At 37.1% G+C, this 20421-nt stretch overlaps 1 protein-coding gene across 1 annotated transcript in view; it reads right to left on the bottom strand.

Annotated features, from left to right (window-relative positions):
• Nucleotides 1-10237: 10237 nt before the first annotated feature.
• Nucleotides 10238-20421, bottom strand: part of LOC132430532 (hyaluronidase-like) — a 57318-nt gene continuing 47134 nt past the window's right edge. Inside the window, exons 3-4 of the mRNA XM_060019792.1 lie at nucleotides 14841-14930; nucleotides 10238-10739 (exon numbers count right to left, since the gene is read on the bottom strand). Of these exons, the coding sequence (XP_059875775.1) occupies nucleotides 10557-10739; nucleotides 14841-14930 (273 nt within the window). The 3' untranslated portion in view covers nucleotides 10238-10556. The remainder of the gene's footprint in view (nucleotides 10740-14840; nucleotides 14931-20421) is intronic.

Genomic DNA, 20421 nt, shown 5'->3' with positions numbered 1-20421 from the left:
GTGCTAAGTGTTCCAGCAGAAGAAAAAATATAGTTTAATGAATAGAGTTTTTCCCATACATTTTTCTTAAAAACTTGATGCCTATTGGTTTACAATATAATATACTATATGATAAGATTTCTTTAAGTTCCACAATTCATCATTAGGTACTAAGTTTTATTATAACTCTATTTCATGTCATAATCAAAGAACACTGATGTCCCTCCATCTGAACAAATTTTAGAACCACTGGACTACCTTGATTGTACAAAACGGCTTCCCTTCCTAAAAATGAGCTTAAGTTTTGTAAGTATATAAAAATGACTATTTCAGTGTTGCTTGTGCTAATGGGAAATTCACTCTTCGGTGTGAAAGGCCACATTTCTTATGAAGCAAGAGCATTTTAAAACTTGAAAGAGAATGTAATTGTCTTTACATAAGCGTATATACTTAGTCTTTGTCAAGAAGTATTACTTCTCTTTTAGGACTTGAAATTTCTTGCAGCCAAGATCAACAGCTTCTAGGAAAAGCACACAAAGTCTTAGAACCACATTTTGAATAAAATGTTCCCTCTGTCAAACCATTTTTAACTAAGCTCCTTAAAATAACATTAGGTTGATTTGAATCCTCAGTTTTCTACTTGAAGTTTTTGAACTGTAAAGCCATCTAGTGGTCTGTGAAATGTTACTAAGGTTTTTTTCAATGTCCATAGTCAAGATTATAACTTAAAACACCCTCTACTCCCATAATATGACCCAAGCCATTGACCGGAAGAGCTGGGATACCAGGCAGGGTAAGCAGACAGAAACTAGGAAGCTGGGGGTGGGTGGTGGTGAGGCCGAACCTCAGGCCTAAGGACTACAAGGATATTTAAATAGGAGAGTTTGATCTGGGTTCTCTAGATACCAGATCTGAATGTCAGGGTACAGACTGGAGCGGAAGGGCAGGCACTTGAGAGGAAAAAGGTTGTGGCCAGGTCACATGGTTTTCTCTTAAGTAAGCATGGCTTAATTTCAATTTCTGCCTTTGTCCTGACAGGAATAGCTTGGAATCTAGGATTGGCCTGGTTTTATTAACAGCACCCATTCTTCTGTGGGAGCATACATATTTTAGCAAGGTAGGAAATTTGAGCAAGGTGAAATGTGCAAGCACTGGCTCGAAACTCTCTGTAATGAAGAAAGAATAAAGAATGATGGTGCATTCCTGGTGGAAACAGAAGGCAGAAAATTTTTATCTGAGTGACAAATGCACAAAACCTTTCACCTGGAAATTCTGCTTCTGTGTTATTCATTGCAGCATTGCCTATCATTTCCAAGCTGGAAACAAATGTCTATCATTAAGGGACTGGTGAAATAAAGCATGGCTTTCCACACAATGGAATACTATGCAGCTGTAACAAAGAACGAGGTTGCCTTTCCATGTTGATATGGATATTCACCAGATATCATAATTATCCTTTAAAGTATATATTTGTTTTATGTATATGTCTGTACATATACTTAAAATTCTTAAAAAGCTAGATATGTATAGAATGCAGCCATTATTTTTCTAAGAAAGGGATACATATATATGTATGTGTATATATGTAATATATATATACAAATATATATATTACATATATATGTAAATATGTGATCTGTGCAGTAAGGAATATCTCTGGAAGAATTATGATTGCATTACTTGCCTCCAGGAAGAGGAACTTGTGGCTGAGGGAGAGAAACTGCAGGGGTAGGATGAGATTTGGGGGAGGAGGAAACTTCTGTTGGGATTTTGTACTATGTTGATGTAGCAGCTATTCAAAACCATTACTCAAATTTAAAAAAATGAATAAAATTCTTTGGAAAAGAAAGAAGATGTACATTGATTCTGACTATAAGGAATCTGGCATGGCTTCCTAAACAAGGTAACATCTGAGTTGATTTTACTACAAAGATCATTTTTTTATAAAGTTATTTGAGAAAATGGTATGCTTTTCTGCAACAGGGCAAGAAAAAGACCTTTTCAGGAAATAAGAGAGGTTTTATTTTTTGTAGTTGAAGTAAACACCATCAGCCAGAGATTTAAGTTACCACTCTATGCTGTCACGCGGATATTAAGAACTAAGTATAGGTTGTTTAATTATCTATGGTAAAGGAAAACTAACAGTGGTTAATGGTTTAGGAGATGTTCAGTAGGAACACAGAAGATAGGCCTAAAGAAATTGATTAGGGCTTCCCTGGTGGCGCAGTGGTTGAGAGTCCGCCTACCCGTGCAGGGGACACGGGTTCGTGCCCCGGTCCGGGAGGATCTCACATGCCGCGGAGCGGCTGGGCCCGTGAGCCATGGCCTCTGAGCCTGCGCGTCTGGAGCCTGTGCTCCGCAACGGGAGAGGCCACAATAGTGGGAGGCCTGCGTACCGCAAAAAAAAAAAAAAAAGAAAAGAAATTGATTAGTGTTATTATGCACCACAAAAGGCAGTGCACAATACCACTACATTACTTATTACAAGTGGGAAAATAGGCTGTAGGGTAATAGGCCTTCTCTGATTGCAAACAATGCAAAGCTCTAGCTATAACAGTAAAAGCATTTGGAGGGATTTGATATGAAAAAAATGCTTTGATCATTCTTTTTATTTCCTTGCCTATACGTTAATTTTGGTGATTTATCCAACTAATTTTAAATAACTCAGGAAGTTGCATTTTACCCATTCAACTTCAGATCATTTTTTCTTGTGTTTTCTTAAACACTTCAATTCCAGTGTATTTTATCCAATAGTACCTTTCTGACAGAAATTAACTTCTGACTTCTTTTTTTAATTCTTCAATGTTTATGGCATTATTTTTATTTTTTATTCTTCCTCACACTTCCCTATTATAAACCCTTTCTCAAATCATATTTCTTTCTTTGAGTTCTATCCAACTACCCTGGTGTGTTTACAACACAAAATAAGAAGATCTCAGTGCAATATAACAGAAGCCAGTATGAAGCAGAGGTTACTGGAAAAAGCACACTGGAAAAAGTTTCATTGTCTCACCTATTCAATTTTTATTTATATTGTTTTAATTTGCCTTTATAGCATATCACAATACTGTCTTTTGGGGGGGCAGCAAGGGTATGATGATAAATGATAGCATTTTATATATGCACATATAGTACTGACATCTATCCCCTGTCTATGAGCTGAAATCTCAGTTTTTCAAAATTATACTTGTGAACTTAAATTCCACTTTTTAAATTTATGAATATAGGGTAGAATCTTGCCCACCACCCCTTCCTCCACACCCCTCTGCAACTTTATAGCCCTCTGGCTGACATTTTCATAAAAGACAGATTTTCTAACCAAGATGGCAATCCCTCTGAATTGGATTGCTCTCTGGACATCTCACCACTATGGTCTCGCTTCCTGATACTCAGTTGATTCATGCCTGAGTTTGCAGTGCCCTTTGGCATTGCAACTAATGTTCCCTACCTAAAATATCCCTTTCAACCTTCAGTAAACTTGGTTATAAACTGTCAAACCCATTACAATTAAGCAATCTGAAAAGACTGTGGCACATAAAAAATTAAGAGCTGGCAAAATTATGTTTGCATGTACTTTTCTTCACTTTTCAGGTTTGGATCTAGGTATGCTTAGCTACCTAGATATCTCATATCTCCTTCTAAGTCTCTAGGCTTCCACTTCAGGTACACCTGCTGGATGTATGATAAAATTTTTGATGTTGCAAGTGAATGTGCTGGTCAGCCTGAGCTCCACCAGGTTTTAATAACAAATAGTATGTATTATCGTGTAACCAAGGAATTATGCTTTATTTTTTAAAAATTTTAATAAACTGTTGAAACACGAAATATAGTAGCTAACTTGTCATTAATTTGTATGAATTTGGAAAAGATCATTACTTGATCTCTACTTTGGTTGCCCTTTCACATGATATGAGAGGTGTGTTGTACTTGGATATTAGTAAAGAAAGTTGAGTTTCTGCATTAATTATAGTAGCATATACTAACCATAAATGTGAAGTAAATGCTTTTTCATACAATGAATTTTTAGTTCCTTAAAAAGTTTACTCGTTCATGACCATTAATTCCACGCAGTTTAATTATACAAACAATATAACTTGAAAATATTTTGAAATAGATTTTGGTTTCCAAATGTAACCTTGACAGAATCTCTTAATACAATAAGGAAATCTGGAAATGTTCCAGTCATGGGTTCTGGGTTGGACTAAGGATGCACCAAGGTTGTTCTGGGATACCGATGATAAAGGCAGAGCAATTCCAGCCTAGGACAGTAGACAATTCTTGAACCACCCAATATAATGCATCTAAGAAACAGTGTTCCTTGAAGAGTGGAATTTGTTTTTTTTTTCAAGTATACTTGATAAGAGGGAACATGGGATATATTCATTTGGATCTATTATGAACATTGGACCAATGCTTAGGTGAAAAGCTTCCCTCTGTGAAAAAGACAACTGGAGATTGTTCCTGTTAGAAATTCATAGCAACTGCAAGTCTATTATATGTAGAAAAATTCAAGGATGTGCTAACCTAAGGAGAACTAGATTTCAACAAACAAGTAATTATAGATGATGATGTAAATATAACTATAACTTTAATTACTGAATTTGCTAAAGTTTTTCCCAAGAAAGAGTCAGGTTCCCATAGAAGTTTATTGCTAAGAAAATATGGTACATATTATGATTCTCAAAAACATTATAAAGGACATGAATCCTGAATCTCTGCACGTGAGTTTTTTATAAATTGTTATTTTTAAAAATTTCCTTAACTTCACCATTTAACACCTTTTCAACTCTTTGCTCCTGACTCTACCTAAACATTAAGAATCTATGAATAAATACTTCAACAAGGAACCTTGTTTCTGTCATCAAACTGAATTCAAATTTACAGACAAGGCTGAAATAAATCATGTGACTAAACTCTCTTAAGTAAATCTACAATATAAGTATTTATTAGTAATATGAATATCTTAATTAGTAATGGCTCTAGATTAAAGATTGTTGTTCAGGAGCTGGCCATGAAGGAGTTAGAGATAATCAAGTTTCATTGCCTAAGCTATGTTATTCAACTCATAATTTTTCAAAAATTTCACTTTACCTTTGGTGTATGTAGCCACCAAAGTAGATAGCTTTTTTCTCCGTCTTTAGGCTATTTCTTGACTTTAAGATGTACTCTCTCCAATGGATTAAATGATTTAAGATTTGTCTTTCTCATATTGTTTTGATAGTTGTTCTTTCTTTTCTGGAAAATCTAAATCTAACTATCTTTATGTATATATATGTTTACATCCTCTTCCCAATTACTGATTTTGTTATTTGAAGTGCCTGTTGATTTTCATCTCTGAATATTCAGTCCCTTTATTAGTATTTGGAAAGAAAATTTAAAACATATTTTATGACCAAAAAAATAACCATCTTCTGAACCATTTTAAATGTCATATGTTTCCTAAAAACTGCAATACTTGTTCCAAATAACAGCCCTCTAATACTATCCAATACAGTAGGTATGATAACTATGTAACGTATCTTCTAAAATACATTTTATTAACGATCATGCAAAAATAAAATCTTTATCAAATAAAGAAATATACTTATATGTAAAGAAAACCATTTAGGTATATAAAGTTAGCTTGAGGGACTCTGCACAGCTATCAGTTATAAAAAATATTAAAATTGTGGGTCTCTCATAAAGCCATATGTTCTATGGCTTATCTACAGTTAGTTTACTAACCTGCTTCAAGGAATACATTCTGATGCTATTGTATTAAGGATTAAGTATTAGGTTATGATAACACAATATACTGCAAAAAGCTGCTTTTCAGAGAAATTGTTCATATAGAAGAGAAATGAAACAAGTCTCAAATACATATTAATGTAAGAATCATCCTCAAATACAAATTTATAATAAAAAATGAACTGGAATTTAAGTTATATCTGTCAGCGACAAATGTACTTTTTACAATGTTAGGTTCATAAAAGCAAGTTCACATTTTGAAAGATAACTGAATTTGGAAACTAAATAAAATAAGTTAGGACAGAAAAGAAATCAGGATATTCCAAGAAATGAAACAAAACTAGTTTTCTTCTAACTAACTCCTCTGAGAAAGCATGTTTCTAAAAACAGTCCTCAAAAAATTTTCAAACAAAACAAAAAGTGTATTTTACCTTTGCTTTTGTTTGCTGCCCGTCCTTTAGTCACCTGATGCAAGCAGAGGTTCAGTGGCAAAAGGATGCCCTATGGCTGTTCAGAGAAACATGTCATTACAGAGGTGACTCAGTCCTCCAAGTTAAACTAGAGGCTGGCATTACATCTCTTTATAACCAAAGTCAGACTCTCTTAAAAGCACATTGGTATGAGTGACCATTGTTTCTGAAAATACCCAATTTAAATTCACTGACCTAAGAAGGAAGAAAGAAAACTTTGATTGAGACTTTAGTTGGAGAATAGAGGTAAAAATAACCATACATTGGAAAGATTTCCTAGGATGTGCTATCCTTGATGATAATGGAATAATTAACTCTTAGTAGCGTTTTAGTTATCATACTGAGTAAATACATTAATCTACTAGAACCACTGGTTCAAGATGATAAATTGAGATCATGTATTTACTGTGTCATCTGCAGTACATGTCCTTAGAAAAAGTACAGTATAAAGCTGAAAACAAGAAGAGGTGACATGACTCAAAGATCGAAAATAGATTGAATTGAATCAGAAATTTTTAACAGTAGAAATTTACTTTAGAGGTATGAACTGTCCCTTCCACTGGAGAAATAAACCTTAGGTGCAGCGACAACAGCTCCAAAAAATGCAAGTGCATGGGGAACCAATTATCTGAGCAATCAGTTAAAATATTGACTCCAGTATAGCAGAACCAGTCAGACCATTCAACTTCCCAGAGTATGGAGCACGACAAGTAAGAGAGCCATGTGACGCCGGGACGCTGAAATATAGAGAAAGACCTTCCCAGGTAGGGTTCAGAGTGTCTGTGAGACCCAATACAAGAGCAGTGCTGAGCTGGGTATAGTTGGGTCTCCCCAGTGGGCACAGAGGGCATAAAAAGGTTTCTCAGCCCTCGAGGGAATTACACTCCTCTTCCAAGGTAATTTTCTCCTTACTCTGATGATTGTGAGTGTTCCTACCAACCTGCCTGTTTTCTGCTCACATGCCCCAGATGGAATCTTACTTGTCAGCGTGCCTCAGCCCCTTTCACAGTCTACAGCCCATTCTCCCATTCAACATAGAGTCCTGTTGAGTAAATATACCCAAACAAAGGCAGGGGGCTGGCCGGGGTTGGGGGATCCCTATGACGGTTTGCAATCACTCTGTTCCCCCATAAATATAAATGGATAGCCAAGGATCACATACACACACAAGAAAAGAATTCTTTGGAATTAAAAATACGAGTGTCAGAATATTGTGAAGACTAGACTAGCATTCCAGAAGAAAAAGTGGGCAAATCCATAATACAAAACAAAAAAGACAAAGGCTTAGAATACATGAAAGAAAAGCAACACTGAGTATAGATCTAGAAGTGCTAAGATCCATCTCATAGTAATTTCTTAAATGAACAGAGAGAATGAAAAATAATGAAAGAAAATTATCCTGAGCTGAAGATGGGAGTTTGAATTAGGAGAGAAAGCTAGGCGGCTTTGTAAAGAATATCTCCAATATACAAATAAACACAATGACATGAATTTACTAAGGACCAGAAAGTATGACATACTGCTACTGAGATGAAGACATACATTCTTTCTGATTTAAAAGTTAATGGTGTGGAACAATTACAAGACTGGAAAAAAGCAAGTATCTCATCAAAAAGTTTGTGTCCAATAAAGGGTACTGTGATTTTTTTTAACAATTAATGGGAGGTAAGAAAGAGCACTGCCCTAGACAACAGACAAAGTATCATTGTTCAGGTAATTCGGGAGCGAGATGGGCACTCTCAGGGTTTCTAACAGGTATTACCAATCATCTTACAAGGTATGTTTCATTTACTAAAGTGGTTTGTAGTATTTATAAGATATTTTGATTACAGTGTATCCTTTATTAATGTCTCTTGGAGAATTATCATAAACATAGTAATGGAGTTTAAATTTCGATCTTTTATTTAAGAAAAATAGAGATGTATGTGTTTGTCTTTGGATTAGACATAATTGATGAGTTTTTATGAGACAGTTTACTAAGCACTATGGTCTGGAAACCCAAAGTTATGCAAGTCAAAATAAATAACAAAAATTCAATGTTTTTCATAATCTGTTTTTAACCTGAGCAGATTTTTTTTAACAAGCCAAAATTTTTGATGTATCTGTTGTTAGAAATGTGGCATCCTTTGGTTTTAAAACGTTTCTTTTGCTTGCTATTAAATTTAAGTGAAATAAAATATAACGTTTTTTATTTAGAAAAAGTTAAATGATTATTTGTGGGGAATAGAATTGGGGGGTCCTATTTTCTTCTATGTCTTTTCCATACGTTTTCCCTTTTTCTTTCATCTACCTTAATCCTTCTTATGCCTTGACTGTTTTGGAGGCATGTTAGTTTAAACAGTGGAAAGCAGTGATGTGTATGCCATCCTTTATATATTCACTGATTAGTGGGTAAAATTGGCTATACCTCTCAATATCTCTGTATCTTATTTCCATTATCTTCAAAATGGTGATAATATGTACTAATATTTGCCTTTGCCTGCCTTACTGGAATCCACTGCATATCGAAACTCGTATAATAATCGTTGAAAAACTTATTACTGTAAGGATAGAAGGAGCTATTCTTTTTCACTTATCATGGCTTAGCACCAACTTTTTAACAGTTGTAGAAACATTTCTTGCTTGGGCACGAGAATCGAATTACTGTAATTGCAGTCTTGGTGCAGCAGGATACCAACAAAATAGGGGAACTTACAAATAGCCCCCAATTTAGCTTACTATATTTCACTGCCTCTTTAAAGTTACTTCTCCTGAAAATGAGAAAATAGACAAACAAATGAAGTTTGAAGCTGAGTGTGATCTACCTATCAACGTTCTATATGGCTGGATAAAGTACCAAGAAAAGTCTAATATTTGGAAAGTTTCAGGCAGGAAAACATCTTCCCTAAACTAGGGAGGGAAACGGTATTTGAGATAGTATAATTTCTTTTGAATCTTTATGAAAGAAAATGATCTGGATTACAACTAGGTCAGATCAAGTCATCATATGAATTTTTCAAATGACTTGCCATGCATTCAAGACTCAAAGGAGATTGCTTCGATACAGTACACTTTAATAAACCAGCAGGTATCACATCAAAGAATTTCCTATACAAATTCCATTTATGGGAGTCTAATAGGGCTTACCTTCTGATACTGATGATTGCCAAATGAATTTCTAAGAGCCCTAGAGATACTTTGGATAAAATTGAGCCCTACAGCATTCAGTATAGATTCCCTCTTGCCCCATGACTTGGTATCCTGGGGTCACTTGTATCATGTAGGAATTCCCAATTGTTGGAACAGAAACAGCTATAACACAATGGTTGCCTTCTGTAGCTCCCATGTTATTGTACGTTCCATATCTCACATGACCTTATTACCAATTTCTCAATTTGCTATTAGCAATCAGAGTCTCAAAACTATTGTAGCAACATCTAATCATAATAGATGCTCCTGTTGCTGTCCAATTTAAGTGTATATTTATTTTTTTAAAAAATAATAAAATGTAGATAACATCTTACTTGACCCATTTTCTTCCAGAAATTTCTCTTCTTTTTTTAAAGTTACCTTCACTCAAACTCTTAGTTCAAATAGAGTCAGTTAATGACCTGGCTCACTCTTCATCCTGCATCAGCCACAGTGGCCTTCTTGAGGCCCTGAAACCCTCCAAATCTGCTTCCACTTAACGACTTTTGCATTTGCTCTTCCCTAATCCCAGAATGCTCTTCTCAGACACATCTGTGATCTGCGCCTCCTGCCTTCAGGTCCTCTCATTAGGCAGCCACATTTCACGACCTTAGATGTAATTTCCAGAGCTCTCCCACACTCCCTAATCCCTTTACCCTGCTTTGTTAGCCTCCACTGCACTTAGCACCATTTGATATAAACGTATTTGTTTATTTATTATAGTTCATTTTCCCACAATAATTTAAGCTCCCCAAGGACAGAGACTTCGGTACATTCACATCCTTATCCTTAGTGCCTCGCATGAAGTAAGCACCCAATAAATAATTGCTCTATCTAATGGCTCTATGGAGCCAATGAATACCTTTATTTATTTATTTATTTTACTTTAAAGCCAACAGATATTTTAGAAGTAGATTGAAGTTAAAGAAAAAAAATCAGCATCTCCTACCCTTCAGTATTTCAAGGAAATATTGACGTAGTCGTAGGGGGTAAAAAAAAAATCAACAGAGTCGCAGAGAAGGTCATGCAGAGAAACCGATAATTTAAAGTTAGCCATAGGAGGCTTATTCTTCCCTCTCAAGACATCCAAAGAACGTTGCTGGCAAGACTCTCCATGCCAGCCATGACAGCAGTGACACACAAGCCCATCCTTCATGTCCTTTATCGTCTTCAGTTTATTGGCTGGAGAAATGATGACTCTCAAGCTCTTACTTAGGGCATATTTCTTACTGCTACTTTCAGGCATATGCAGATAGGAGGAGGATTCAGGTGCTTTTCGAACACATCTTCCATTATTATGACATAGACTTTGCAGAGTTTGGCTGCTGTTGTCACATTAACAGCATAACGGTCCAATGGCCCTTGAATGAATTTTTGCACAGACAAGCAGGTCTCCTGTAGGAAAAACAGAGATCTATTCAGATCACTTTCATAATGTGATTCCATTATCCAGGTGGTATTTATTAATACCTGAATTTTATATCTGGTAAGGCTGGGAAGAAAGAGCGTTTCAGTGATTAATCATTTAAATGATAGACTAAGTCCTTATAAAGTCCCATAAGTGATGATCCATGCCTTTGATTAGGAATACACTAACGAACCAATTTCAAACCATTTTCGGGGGAAGATGATTCCACATTTTTCCACTAGAGACTATCCTTAAAGAGGTATTTGTAGTAACGCTTTACAAAGAAAATCATTAACGTGGGTTTTTTTAAATTTAAATTTAATTGTGAAACAATTTTGATACTGATACTTCATCTATGTTAATATCAGGTCAGATTTTTCTAAGCCTGCCAAGTTCTCCCACTCCTCTTCTTACCTCTGCAGAGATAACCGTCCTCCTGAAGTTGGGGGCGGGGCGTAGTCCTTGCATCCATCTTTTTATAACTTTACTACATATAAATGTAATTATGAACAATATGTAATATTATTTTGCGTTTTTAATTTTTTATACTTTTCTTTTTTCTTTAATTAATTAATTAATTTATTTATTTTTGTCTGCGTTGGGTCTTCGCCACCGCGCGTGGGCTCCCCCATGCTGTGACGAGCAGAGGCCACTGCTCACTGCGGTGTGTGGCCTCTCTTGCTGCAGAGCACGGGCTCTAGGCACGCAGGCTTCAGTAGTTGTGGCACGCGGGCCCAGTAGTCGTGGCTCGCGGGCTCTAGAGCGCAGGCTCAGTAGTTGTGGGGCACAGGCTTAGTTGCTCAGTTGCTCCGCGGCAGGTGCAATCCTCCCAGACCAGGGATCGAACCTGTGTCCCCTACATTGGCAGGTGGATTCCCAACCACTGCACCACCAGGGAAGTCCCAGTGTGTTTTTAAATGTTTATATAAATTTATATTATTTGGGATATTTTATTTTATACAACTTGCTTTTCAAACAACATTCTTGAGATTTTTTCCCCCATGTTCATACATGTAGCCCTTTTTAATAAAAAAAGTAGCAGTGATTCAGTTTCATAGTATAAATATATCATCCATTATTTATTCATCAGTTGGGTTGTAGGAGAGTCTATAAAAGATCATTATTTACAACCAAATACCTAAGTCACTTGTATAGCATATAGAAAGTAAGGTTGTCTTCCCATAAGTCTACGGTTGGGTGCCATTGATGTGTCCACAATTTTGGGCTTTAACACTAGGACACATTTCCACCTATGCATGATCACACTGTGCGGCTAGAATGGGCTAGCCTAATTGAAACAACATCATCAGCTAACCCAGAATAAGCTGGCTAGAATCTTCATCAATGCCTGCCTTGATCCATAAAGGAAGGACCATGGGAAAATCCTAGTAGATTCAATAAACATCAAGTGTGTTTTCAACTAGCGCGTCAGTTATTTTGTATAAAAAACTCCAATTAATGTAAAACAGTGGGATAGTTTCTCTGGGAGAAGAGGCCCCGGAAATGTGAATCCATCTAATAAGGATTTAGGGGTTCAAATGCAAAGTCATAAGGCAGAATAAAGCACCTAATGGCAGGCAGTTGAACAAGGATCACTTGGGCAATTACAAGTTCTGAAAATCCTGTGCGTAATATTTTTGTTCAAGGCACATTCAGTCTAGGCCAGCTTCATACTATATTTAGGAAAAAATGTCATTTTTAGTCAGGGCAAGACTCCTTATCTGAGGTATCTGAGGAGGTTTCTAGGACAGATGGAAAAAAATAAAACCAGGAAACCATAGAATAAAAAAGAAAGGAAGAAAAAGAAAGAAAGTGGGGGGAGGAAAGGGGGAGAAAGGAAGGGAAAGAAAGAGGAAGGAAGGAAGGGAAAGAAAGAGAGAGAGAAAGAAAGAAAGAAAGAAAGAAAGAAAGAAAGAAAGAAAGAAAGAAAGAAAGAAAGAAAGAAAGAAAGAAAGAAAGAAAGAAAAAGAAAGAAAGAAAGAGAAAGGAAGGAAGGAAGGAAGAAAGAAAGAAAGAGAAGAAAGAAGGAAGGAAGGAAGGAAGAAAGAAAGAAAAAAGAAAAGAAGGAAGGAAGGAAGAAAGAAAGAAAGAAAGAAAGAAAAAAGAAAAGAAGGAAGGAAGGAAGGAAGGAAGGAAGCAAGAAAGAAAGAAAGAAAGAAAGAAAGAAAGAAAGAAAGAAAGAAAGAAAGGAAGGAAGAAAGGAAGGAAGAAAGAAAAAGAAAGGAAGGAAGGAAGGAAGAAAGAAAGAAAGAAGGGGGAGGGAGGAGGGAGAAAAGAAAAGATTGCGGGGAGACTGTAATCAAAGAGAGCATAGTACACAGGTAAACCCAATCAAGTTCAACTGGGGCATCCCCTGTTCTGTCCCAGCCCTCTTCCTTGAAATTCCTTCTTCACTCATCTTCCAGGATGTCACACTCTCCTGGTTTTTCCTTATCTCACTGAATGCTCCTTCTTAATCTCCTTTACTAGCTCTTGCTCAGCTTCCCTACCTCTTAACCCTGGAGTGCCCTAGGCTTAGTTCTTGGACCCCTTCTCTTCTCCAGCTATACTCTCTCTGGATAAACTCATCCCATCTCACTGCCTTAAACAGAACTCCCAAATGTGTATTTCCCAGACTTTATCCCTGACTGACTGTACACCCACCTGCCTGTTTGACATCTCCACCTGGATGTCTCACAAACAGTTCAACCTTAACCTACTCCAATCTGATCTCCTGATCCTCTTCCCAGCCTGCTGCTCTGACAGCCTTCCCCATCTCAGCATATGCCAGCTCCCTCTTTCCAATGCCTCAGGAGCAAAAGCTTGGAGGTGCAAGTTTTGTGGGTGTTGGGAGTGTCCCTAACCAAATCTCAAGGGCCCCTCATGCAAGAAGGAGCCAGACCCTACGTGGCAGCCATGTGCAAAGGTCTTCAAGAGACAACAACAATTATAAACGTCACCAAATAAATAAAAATTACCTTGCCCAGCTGTCTCCTCTCCACCCTAGTCTCCTTACCCATCCTTGAAGCAAATGAGCAACAAAATTGATGGTGCTCCTCTTCCCTATAACTGAAACCCAGGCTTGGGGTGTGGGGAGGAGAAGCAAGAAGTTTTAACCTGGAGAATAACAACCACCACGTATATGGCACTTACCATGTGCCAGGTACTGTTTTAAGTGCTTTACATGTATGAATAATGTCATTCTCATAACAGCCCTATGAGATAGATACTATTATTTGCCCCATTTTACAGATAAAGAAATTGTAGAGATTTGCTCAAGGTCAAATGGCTAGTAGGTAGCAAAAAGTGAACACTGGAACCCAAGCAATTCAACCCTCCTGCTCTTACTAACCCCACCACGCTGACTCGTGCAATGCCGAACGAGAAAGACGTGGCTGTTTTTATATTTCGTGAGACTGGATGTTTTAATACCTGAAAATTGAACTATGTGTTAATACCTAGAAGTGAGGAAAAACTGTGGTTTCAGAATTTTCACTTAGGTAGTGTGACAGGCCACCAACTGAACATGTCCAAAGTCACCTGTGGAAAAATAATAGAGTTATTCCACGTGAGCATTTCTATCAAGAGTAGATTGTTAATAAAGTTTATATAAATATATTTTTCCTCCCATGAGCATTTCTATCATAGATAATCAGAAAATAAAGAATCACTTTTGGAGAATCCATCCTCCATGTGGATGAAAAAAATATTTATTTTTAAAGTTTAGTATTCTTTCTTTGCCACATATATATTACATCATTTAATCTACCAAAATTCTGGCAAAGTTGGTTTTATTTCAATCCTTTTTTTTAGATGGAGAAATGGAGTCTCAGAGAGGTTAATTAACTTGTCCAAGATTACACCCCTAGAATGTAAAATTTGAATTCTCACTTAGGGTTGTCTGATTGGAAAACTTGTGCCCTTTCTACGCTACTACCAGCAACAGTGGCTGGTACAGAGTAAGTGCTCAATGTGAGTGCCTGTCCTCTTTGCGCTTTATTAAAGTCAAGTGAGTAGATAATCTGCAACCGTTTGTCTCCAACCTGAAAAATTAAAAAAATCAATATCTAGAAGACCTCCAAGATGCTGACGGAGTAATCACTGCTTACCTTTGAATCAGAACATTCATATCCTCCCCACAATATTATTCCTGCCATCCCCAATGCTGCACTCTCACCAACTGCATGTACTAAGTCCTCCTAGAAAAGAGAAGGATCACAAGCGGTTTGCGCCAACCATATTTAGTCGTTGACAATTCAGTAATTCTCAATCCATCAACTGTGGTAAAGAGCACATTGATAATGTTATCTTTGTGTCTAAAACAAAGGACTATAGAGCAGAATTGGAAAGGGTAATTCTGCCTGGGATACTGACCTGATAAATATTTATGATGCTCCAGGCAATATTCTAGACACTAGGAATATAAAAATGAAATAGATTCCAGTTCCTGTTCTTGAGGGAGTGCTTTACTGTGATGATTGAGACAGACATATATAACTACAGCGTAACAAATTAAATTACATATTAGCACCAACAAGATATATATAGATTAGAGGAAGTGCTTAATGCTGCATGGAAAAGTCTGGGAAGACTTCCTTCAAGAGGTGAAATTTTAGAAGGGTCTTTGGAAATGAGTATAAATTGATAAAATAGACTAGAGAGAGCAGAGTTTTATATCCAGAAGGAAGAAAAATGGCAGAGGCTCATATGTACGAAAAAGCATGATCCATCCAGAGACGTGCCAGTAACTCTTACGGTAAAAAGCACAGGGAACTTGGGGAGAAGTAAAGGCATCTGAATCATTGTATATAAGTAGGATCCAAATACAAGTGTCTTTTATGCTATTTTATTTTATTACGCTATTTTAAAGTCCTAGGGTTTAGCTACAAGAAAGTTTTAGTACTGGAAGACAACACATTTGCAACTTTTTAAAAATAAGTTTATTTATTTTATTTCATTTATTTATTTTTGGCTGTGTTGGGTCTTCGTTGCTGCACCCAGGCTTTCTCTAGTTGTGGCGAGCAGAGGCTACTCTTCATTGTGGTGTGTGAGCTTCTCATTGTGGTGGCTTCTCTTGTTGTGGAGCACAGGCTCTAGGTGTGTGGGCTTCAGTAGTTGTGGTGCATGGGTTCAGTAGTTGTGGCTCGTGGGCTCTACAGCACAGGCTCAGTAGTTGTGGCGCACGGGCTTAGTTGCTCCTCAGCATGTGGGATCTTCCCAGATCAGGGATGGAACCCATGTCCCCTGCATTGGCAGGCAGATTCTTAACCACTGTGCCACCCGGGAAGTCCCCATTTGCAACTCTGATAGGTATTTTTGGCTGTCACAAAAAATCTTATTGGAGGGGGAAGTCAAGATGGCAGTCAGGGACCCCAAATAGGAGATGATGGAAACTGTTCAGTGAGAAAAGATGAGGGCCTCAACAAAGGCAAGGTCAGTCCTTGTAAAGCAGAGGAGACAGACTGAACAGTTATTTGGAAATTAAGATGGATAAGTTTTAGTTACCTACTGGGTAATGGAAAGAGAGGGGAGGCAGCCAAGTGACTCTCAAGTTGGGTGACTAAATAGATTATAATTCACCAAGATGAGAAAGAGAGGAGGTTACATTCATGATTATAGACCAAGAGTAAAGAAGCAGGAAATAAGGAGAGATGAAAGACAGAGGGAATGATTGACGGACCATCTGCATTCTTTCCTTCCCTACAAGGAGTGGAGAATCAGAGATCCAGTAGAAAGGCAAAGTGTTCAAAAGCCAGAATGAGAAAGTGGCCATGCTACAGCAAAGCTCCTCTGCATTGTATGAAGTCTCTACTAACACTAGTACTTGTGTTTCACAATTTGTCGAAGTAATGAAACAAGAAAGAAAATCATTTTCCATTATACTAACTAGTATTCTGTTCATTAAATGAAAATCAAGTCTCTCAGTTAAATTGAGACACTGGAAAGAAAATATTCAGCAGAGTTGGTTTTAAGTGATTTTGTAATTATAATATGAAGAACATAATGATATTATGATAACATAATAAATGTTATTTAGACAATAAATGAGAAAGATCCATACTCTTTGTTGATATGTGAAAAATGGAAAGCAACAAGATAGTATTAAAACACTTCAATATACTATTATTCAGGTAATACTAGAGTTTTAGTCTTCTGAAGTAGAGCTCATTTATTTAGCCCATAATTTACTTCCAAAATCAAAAAGTACCAAAAAATGGGAAAGTTATGAAACAGACTTTCATTAAAATATGGCTCATCTCATTCTCTCATTTTCTATCAAGACAAACTATCTGCATGGATTATTATTATTTTCTACTCAATATTATTAATAACATATTTTATCTGACATACTGTAGCAACTCAATAAATATTTTTTGAATGAATAAATATAACCTAGTCTTTTTCCCAAAAGGATTTGAGAAAGTGACATGATTTGAGAGATCTGTTACTTGAGGAATAACTTATTGAGAAGACTTTGGTAGGCATGACTGGTGTCTTCAAATACCTGGAGAACTGACTTTTGAAATAAGGATTTGATTTATTCTGTGTTGCACGAGAAGTTAGAATTAGAACTAGTAGTGGTATGAAGTTATCCAGAGGCAGAGTAGACTCAACATACTCAAGAACTTTCCAGGGATTAATACTGTCCCCATAGGGCAGTTTTCCTTCTGGAATGGGGAGAGCCCCATCAAAAAGTGCTAAAGCAAGTAAGAAAAGATCCATGTCTGAGTGAGAGGTGGGTTAGAGACCTCTGAGATCCTCCAACTTTTTGTCATGGTGCTATGTTTCTTTTCCTCCTAAACTTATTGAATGAACAGCTGGACTTTGGGAAAATTAAAGACTTCTGCTCTGTGAAAGATGATATCAAGAGAATGAAAAGACAAGCTGAAGACTGGGAGAGAATATTTGCAAAAAGCATATCTGATAAAAGATTATTATCCAAAATCTACCAAAAACTCTTAAAACCCAACAACCTGATTTTAAAAGGGAAAAGATCTGAATAGACACCTCCCTAAAGAAGATATGCAAAATGCAACAGCTAATTTGGAAGACAGTTTGCCAGTTTTTTACAATGCTAAATATACTCTTACAATTTGATAGAGAAATTTTGCTCCTTGGTATTTACCCAAATTACTTAAAAACTTATGTCCACACAAAAACCTGCACAAGAATGCAGCTTTAATCATAACTGCCAAAAGTTGGAAGCCGCTAAGAGGCCCTTCAACAGGTGAATGGATGAATAAACTGTGGTACATTCAGACAATGGCATATTATTCAGCCTTGAAAAGAAATGTGCTATCAAGCCATGAAGTGCATATTACTAAGTGAAAGAAACCAATCTGAAAAGTATTCTCAGTATATAACCTGCTGGAAAAGGCAACGGAGACAGTAAAAAAAAAAAATCAGTGGGGCTTCCCTGGTGGCATAGTGGTTGAGAGTCCGCCTGCCGATGCAGGGGACACGGGTTCGTGCCCTGGTCCGGGAAGATCCCACATGCCGCGGAGCGGCTAGGCCCGTGAGCCATGGCCGCTGAGCCTGCGCGTCCAGAGCCTTGCTCCACAACGGGAGAGGCCACACCAGTGAGAGGTCCGCGTACCGAAAAAAAAAAAAAAAAAAAATCCGTGGACTTCTAGGGCAGTGAAACTATTCTATATGATACGACAATCGTGGATTCATGTCATTTTTCAAAACCCTGATGTTGTAAAATGTACAACATCAAGAGTTAACCCTAATGTAGACTGTAGACTTTGGGTGATGATGATGCATCGCTCTACGTTCACCGACTGTAATGTACCGTTCTGATGCGGGATACTGACAGCGGGGGCGGCTGTGCATGTGTGGAGACGGGGTGGGGGGAGGTAGGAAAACTCTTTCTGCTCAGTTTTGCTGTGAACTTAAAAATTCTTTAAAAAATAAAATCGATTTAAATGGGAAAACATTGACAAAATTGTGTTCATGGGAGCTATATTTGCAATAGAGAAAAGCTAGAAACAACATACATATGTGATCAATAAGGAGTTTGTGAAATATATTATGAAATATATTATGTGGTTCCATTAAATAGCATGAAGTATTTCCCAGTTTCTCATCGTCTTTTAACTTTTTCTCTTGTTTTGCCATGAAAGCCCTCATAAGACTAAAGTCAGGTTTAAAGATGCAATTATAGATTGATACTTCTCAAGTAAACATTTCCTGCTTCTCCCTGAAGCCACTCCATCCCCTCTTCCACCCTGAAGGAGCCAGCAGCAGCCTAGTATTTGGAAGAAAGACAATGGAGAAGAAGCAAAACATACCTCCCTTCTCTCATGACAGATATGTTCCCAAAGGATTTAAGCCAAAGAAAAAAGAAAAATATTAACTTTTTTAAATTGAACTTTGAATTTAACTCTATAACGAGTGACCAAAGTGTTAAAATCTGGTCATCGCAACTAGGGATCTGTGGATGATGCAGCTCTGAGAGGTTTGGCCTGATGTTCAGTTTAAACTGATGCCATACGCTTCAGTAAATTGGGGTTGTCCAATAAGTAGCGAATGGAAGGGCAATGGTCCCAAACAGTAATGAGGAAACACCTGCTCCTTCCCTGTCCAATGGGAGGTGACAGGTGAGAGAGAAAATAACCATCAATCAAGAGGGCTTCAGGGAAACAAGTCCAGGAGGTAGACAGTGGAGATGATTGTACAACAATGTGAATGTACTTAATATCACTGAACTGTACATTTGAAAAATCATTAAAATGGTAAGTTGATTGTATGTTTACTTTACCATAATTAAAGAATAAACTTAAAAAGAATGCTGCAGGGGAAGCAGAAGACTGCCAGTTTTCTGTTATATCAAGAAAGTTAAGTGACCATTCAGAAAAAGAGATGTATGATCTAGGGGATTTTCTTGACGACAGATTTTAAATTACAGAGGATATAATGGACAGGTTTGTCAGGTCAGGGAGGGATGTGAATTTGGCTCCATGACAGGGTATAGAGGAAAATACAAGCGATAAAAATAACCTGGGAGTTTGGGCTTTATGTGTTAAAGGCATGATGAAATGCATTCTGATGGAGTCCTAAAGGGAGGTAAGTCATCAGTTCCAATTACAGCCTCCTACTTGTCATTAGTATCTTAGATATTCTGTAGTGAGAAGTATTGGGAAGGGGACATCATTTTGCCAATAGCATTCAGAGTTCTGTGGGCCTCACTTTCAATTCTGCCCAGGACAGTGTCAAAGGTGAAAAAGATGTGGTTTAGCTTTTTGTTATGCATGTTCTTCAACTAAAATGTGAACCAATTAACATGGTTCTAAACACACACGTGTGTGTGTGTGTGTGGTGTGTGTATAGAGACATATATACAGATATATATGTCTATATATATCTCCAAATTCATATGTAATTGGGGATTTCATTCTTTCCACTCAATGACAGTAAACTTTGTGACGTCTCCCAGATAGATATGTTTTTTTACATATGATGAAATCAACAACCACTAAGTTCATTATGATAACACTTAATTAACTTAGGATCCAGTAAAAAATCACACTGCCGTTTACAACAACTTTAAACCAACAAAGGTTTATAATAACATCATAGAGCCTCTTACAATGTGCTGTGGGGCATTCCAGACATAGGTGAAATTTTCTCTCAAGGCATGTCTTGTTTGCATGAAAGTTGGAGCCCTGTAGAAGCCACATGGCATCA

The sequence above is a fragment of the Delphinus delphis genome, chromosome 9, assembly GCF_949987515.2.
Source record: "Delphinus delphis chromosome 9, mDelDel1.2, whole genome shotgun sequence".
Taxonomy (NCBI): domain Eukaryota; kingdom Metazoa; phylum Chordata; class Mammalia; order Artiodactyla; family Delphinidae; genus Delphinus; species Delphinus delphis.
The sequence above is the reverse complement of the archived record's forward strand: the minus strand, read 5'-3'. Positions and strand labels throughout refer to the sequence as shown.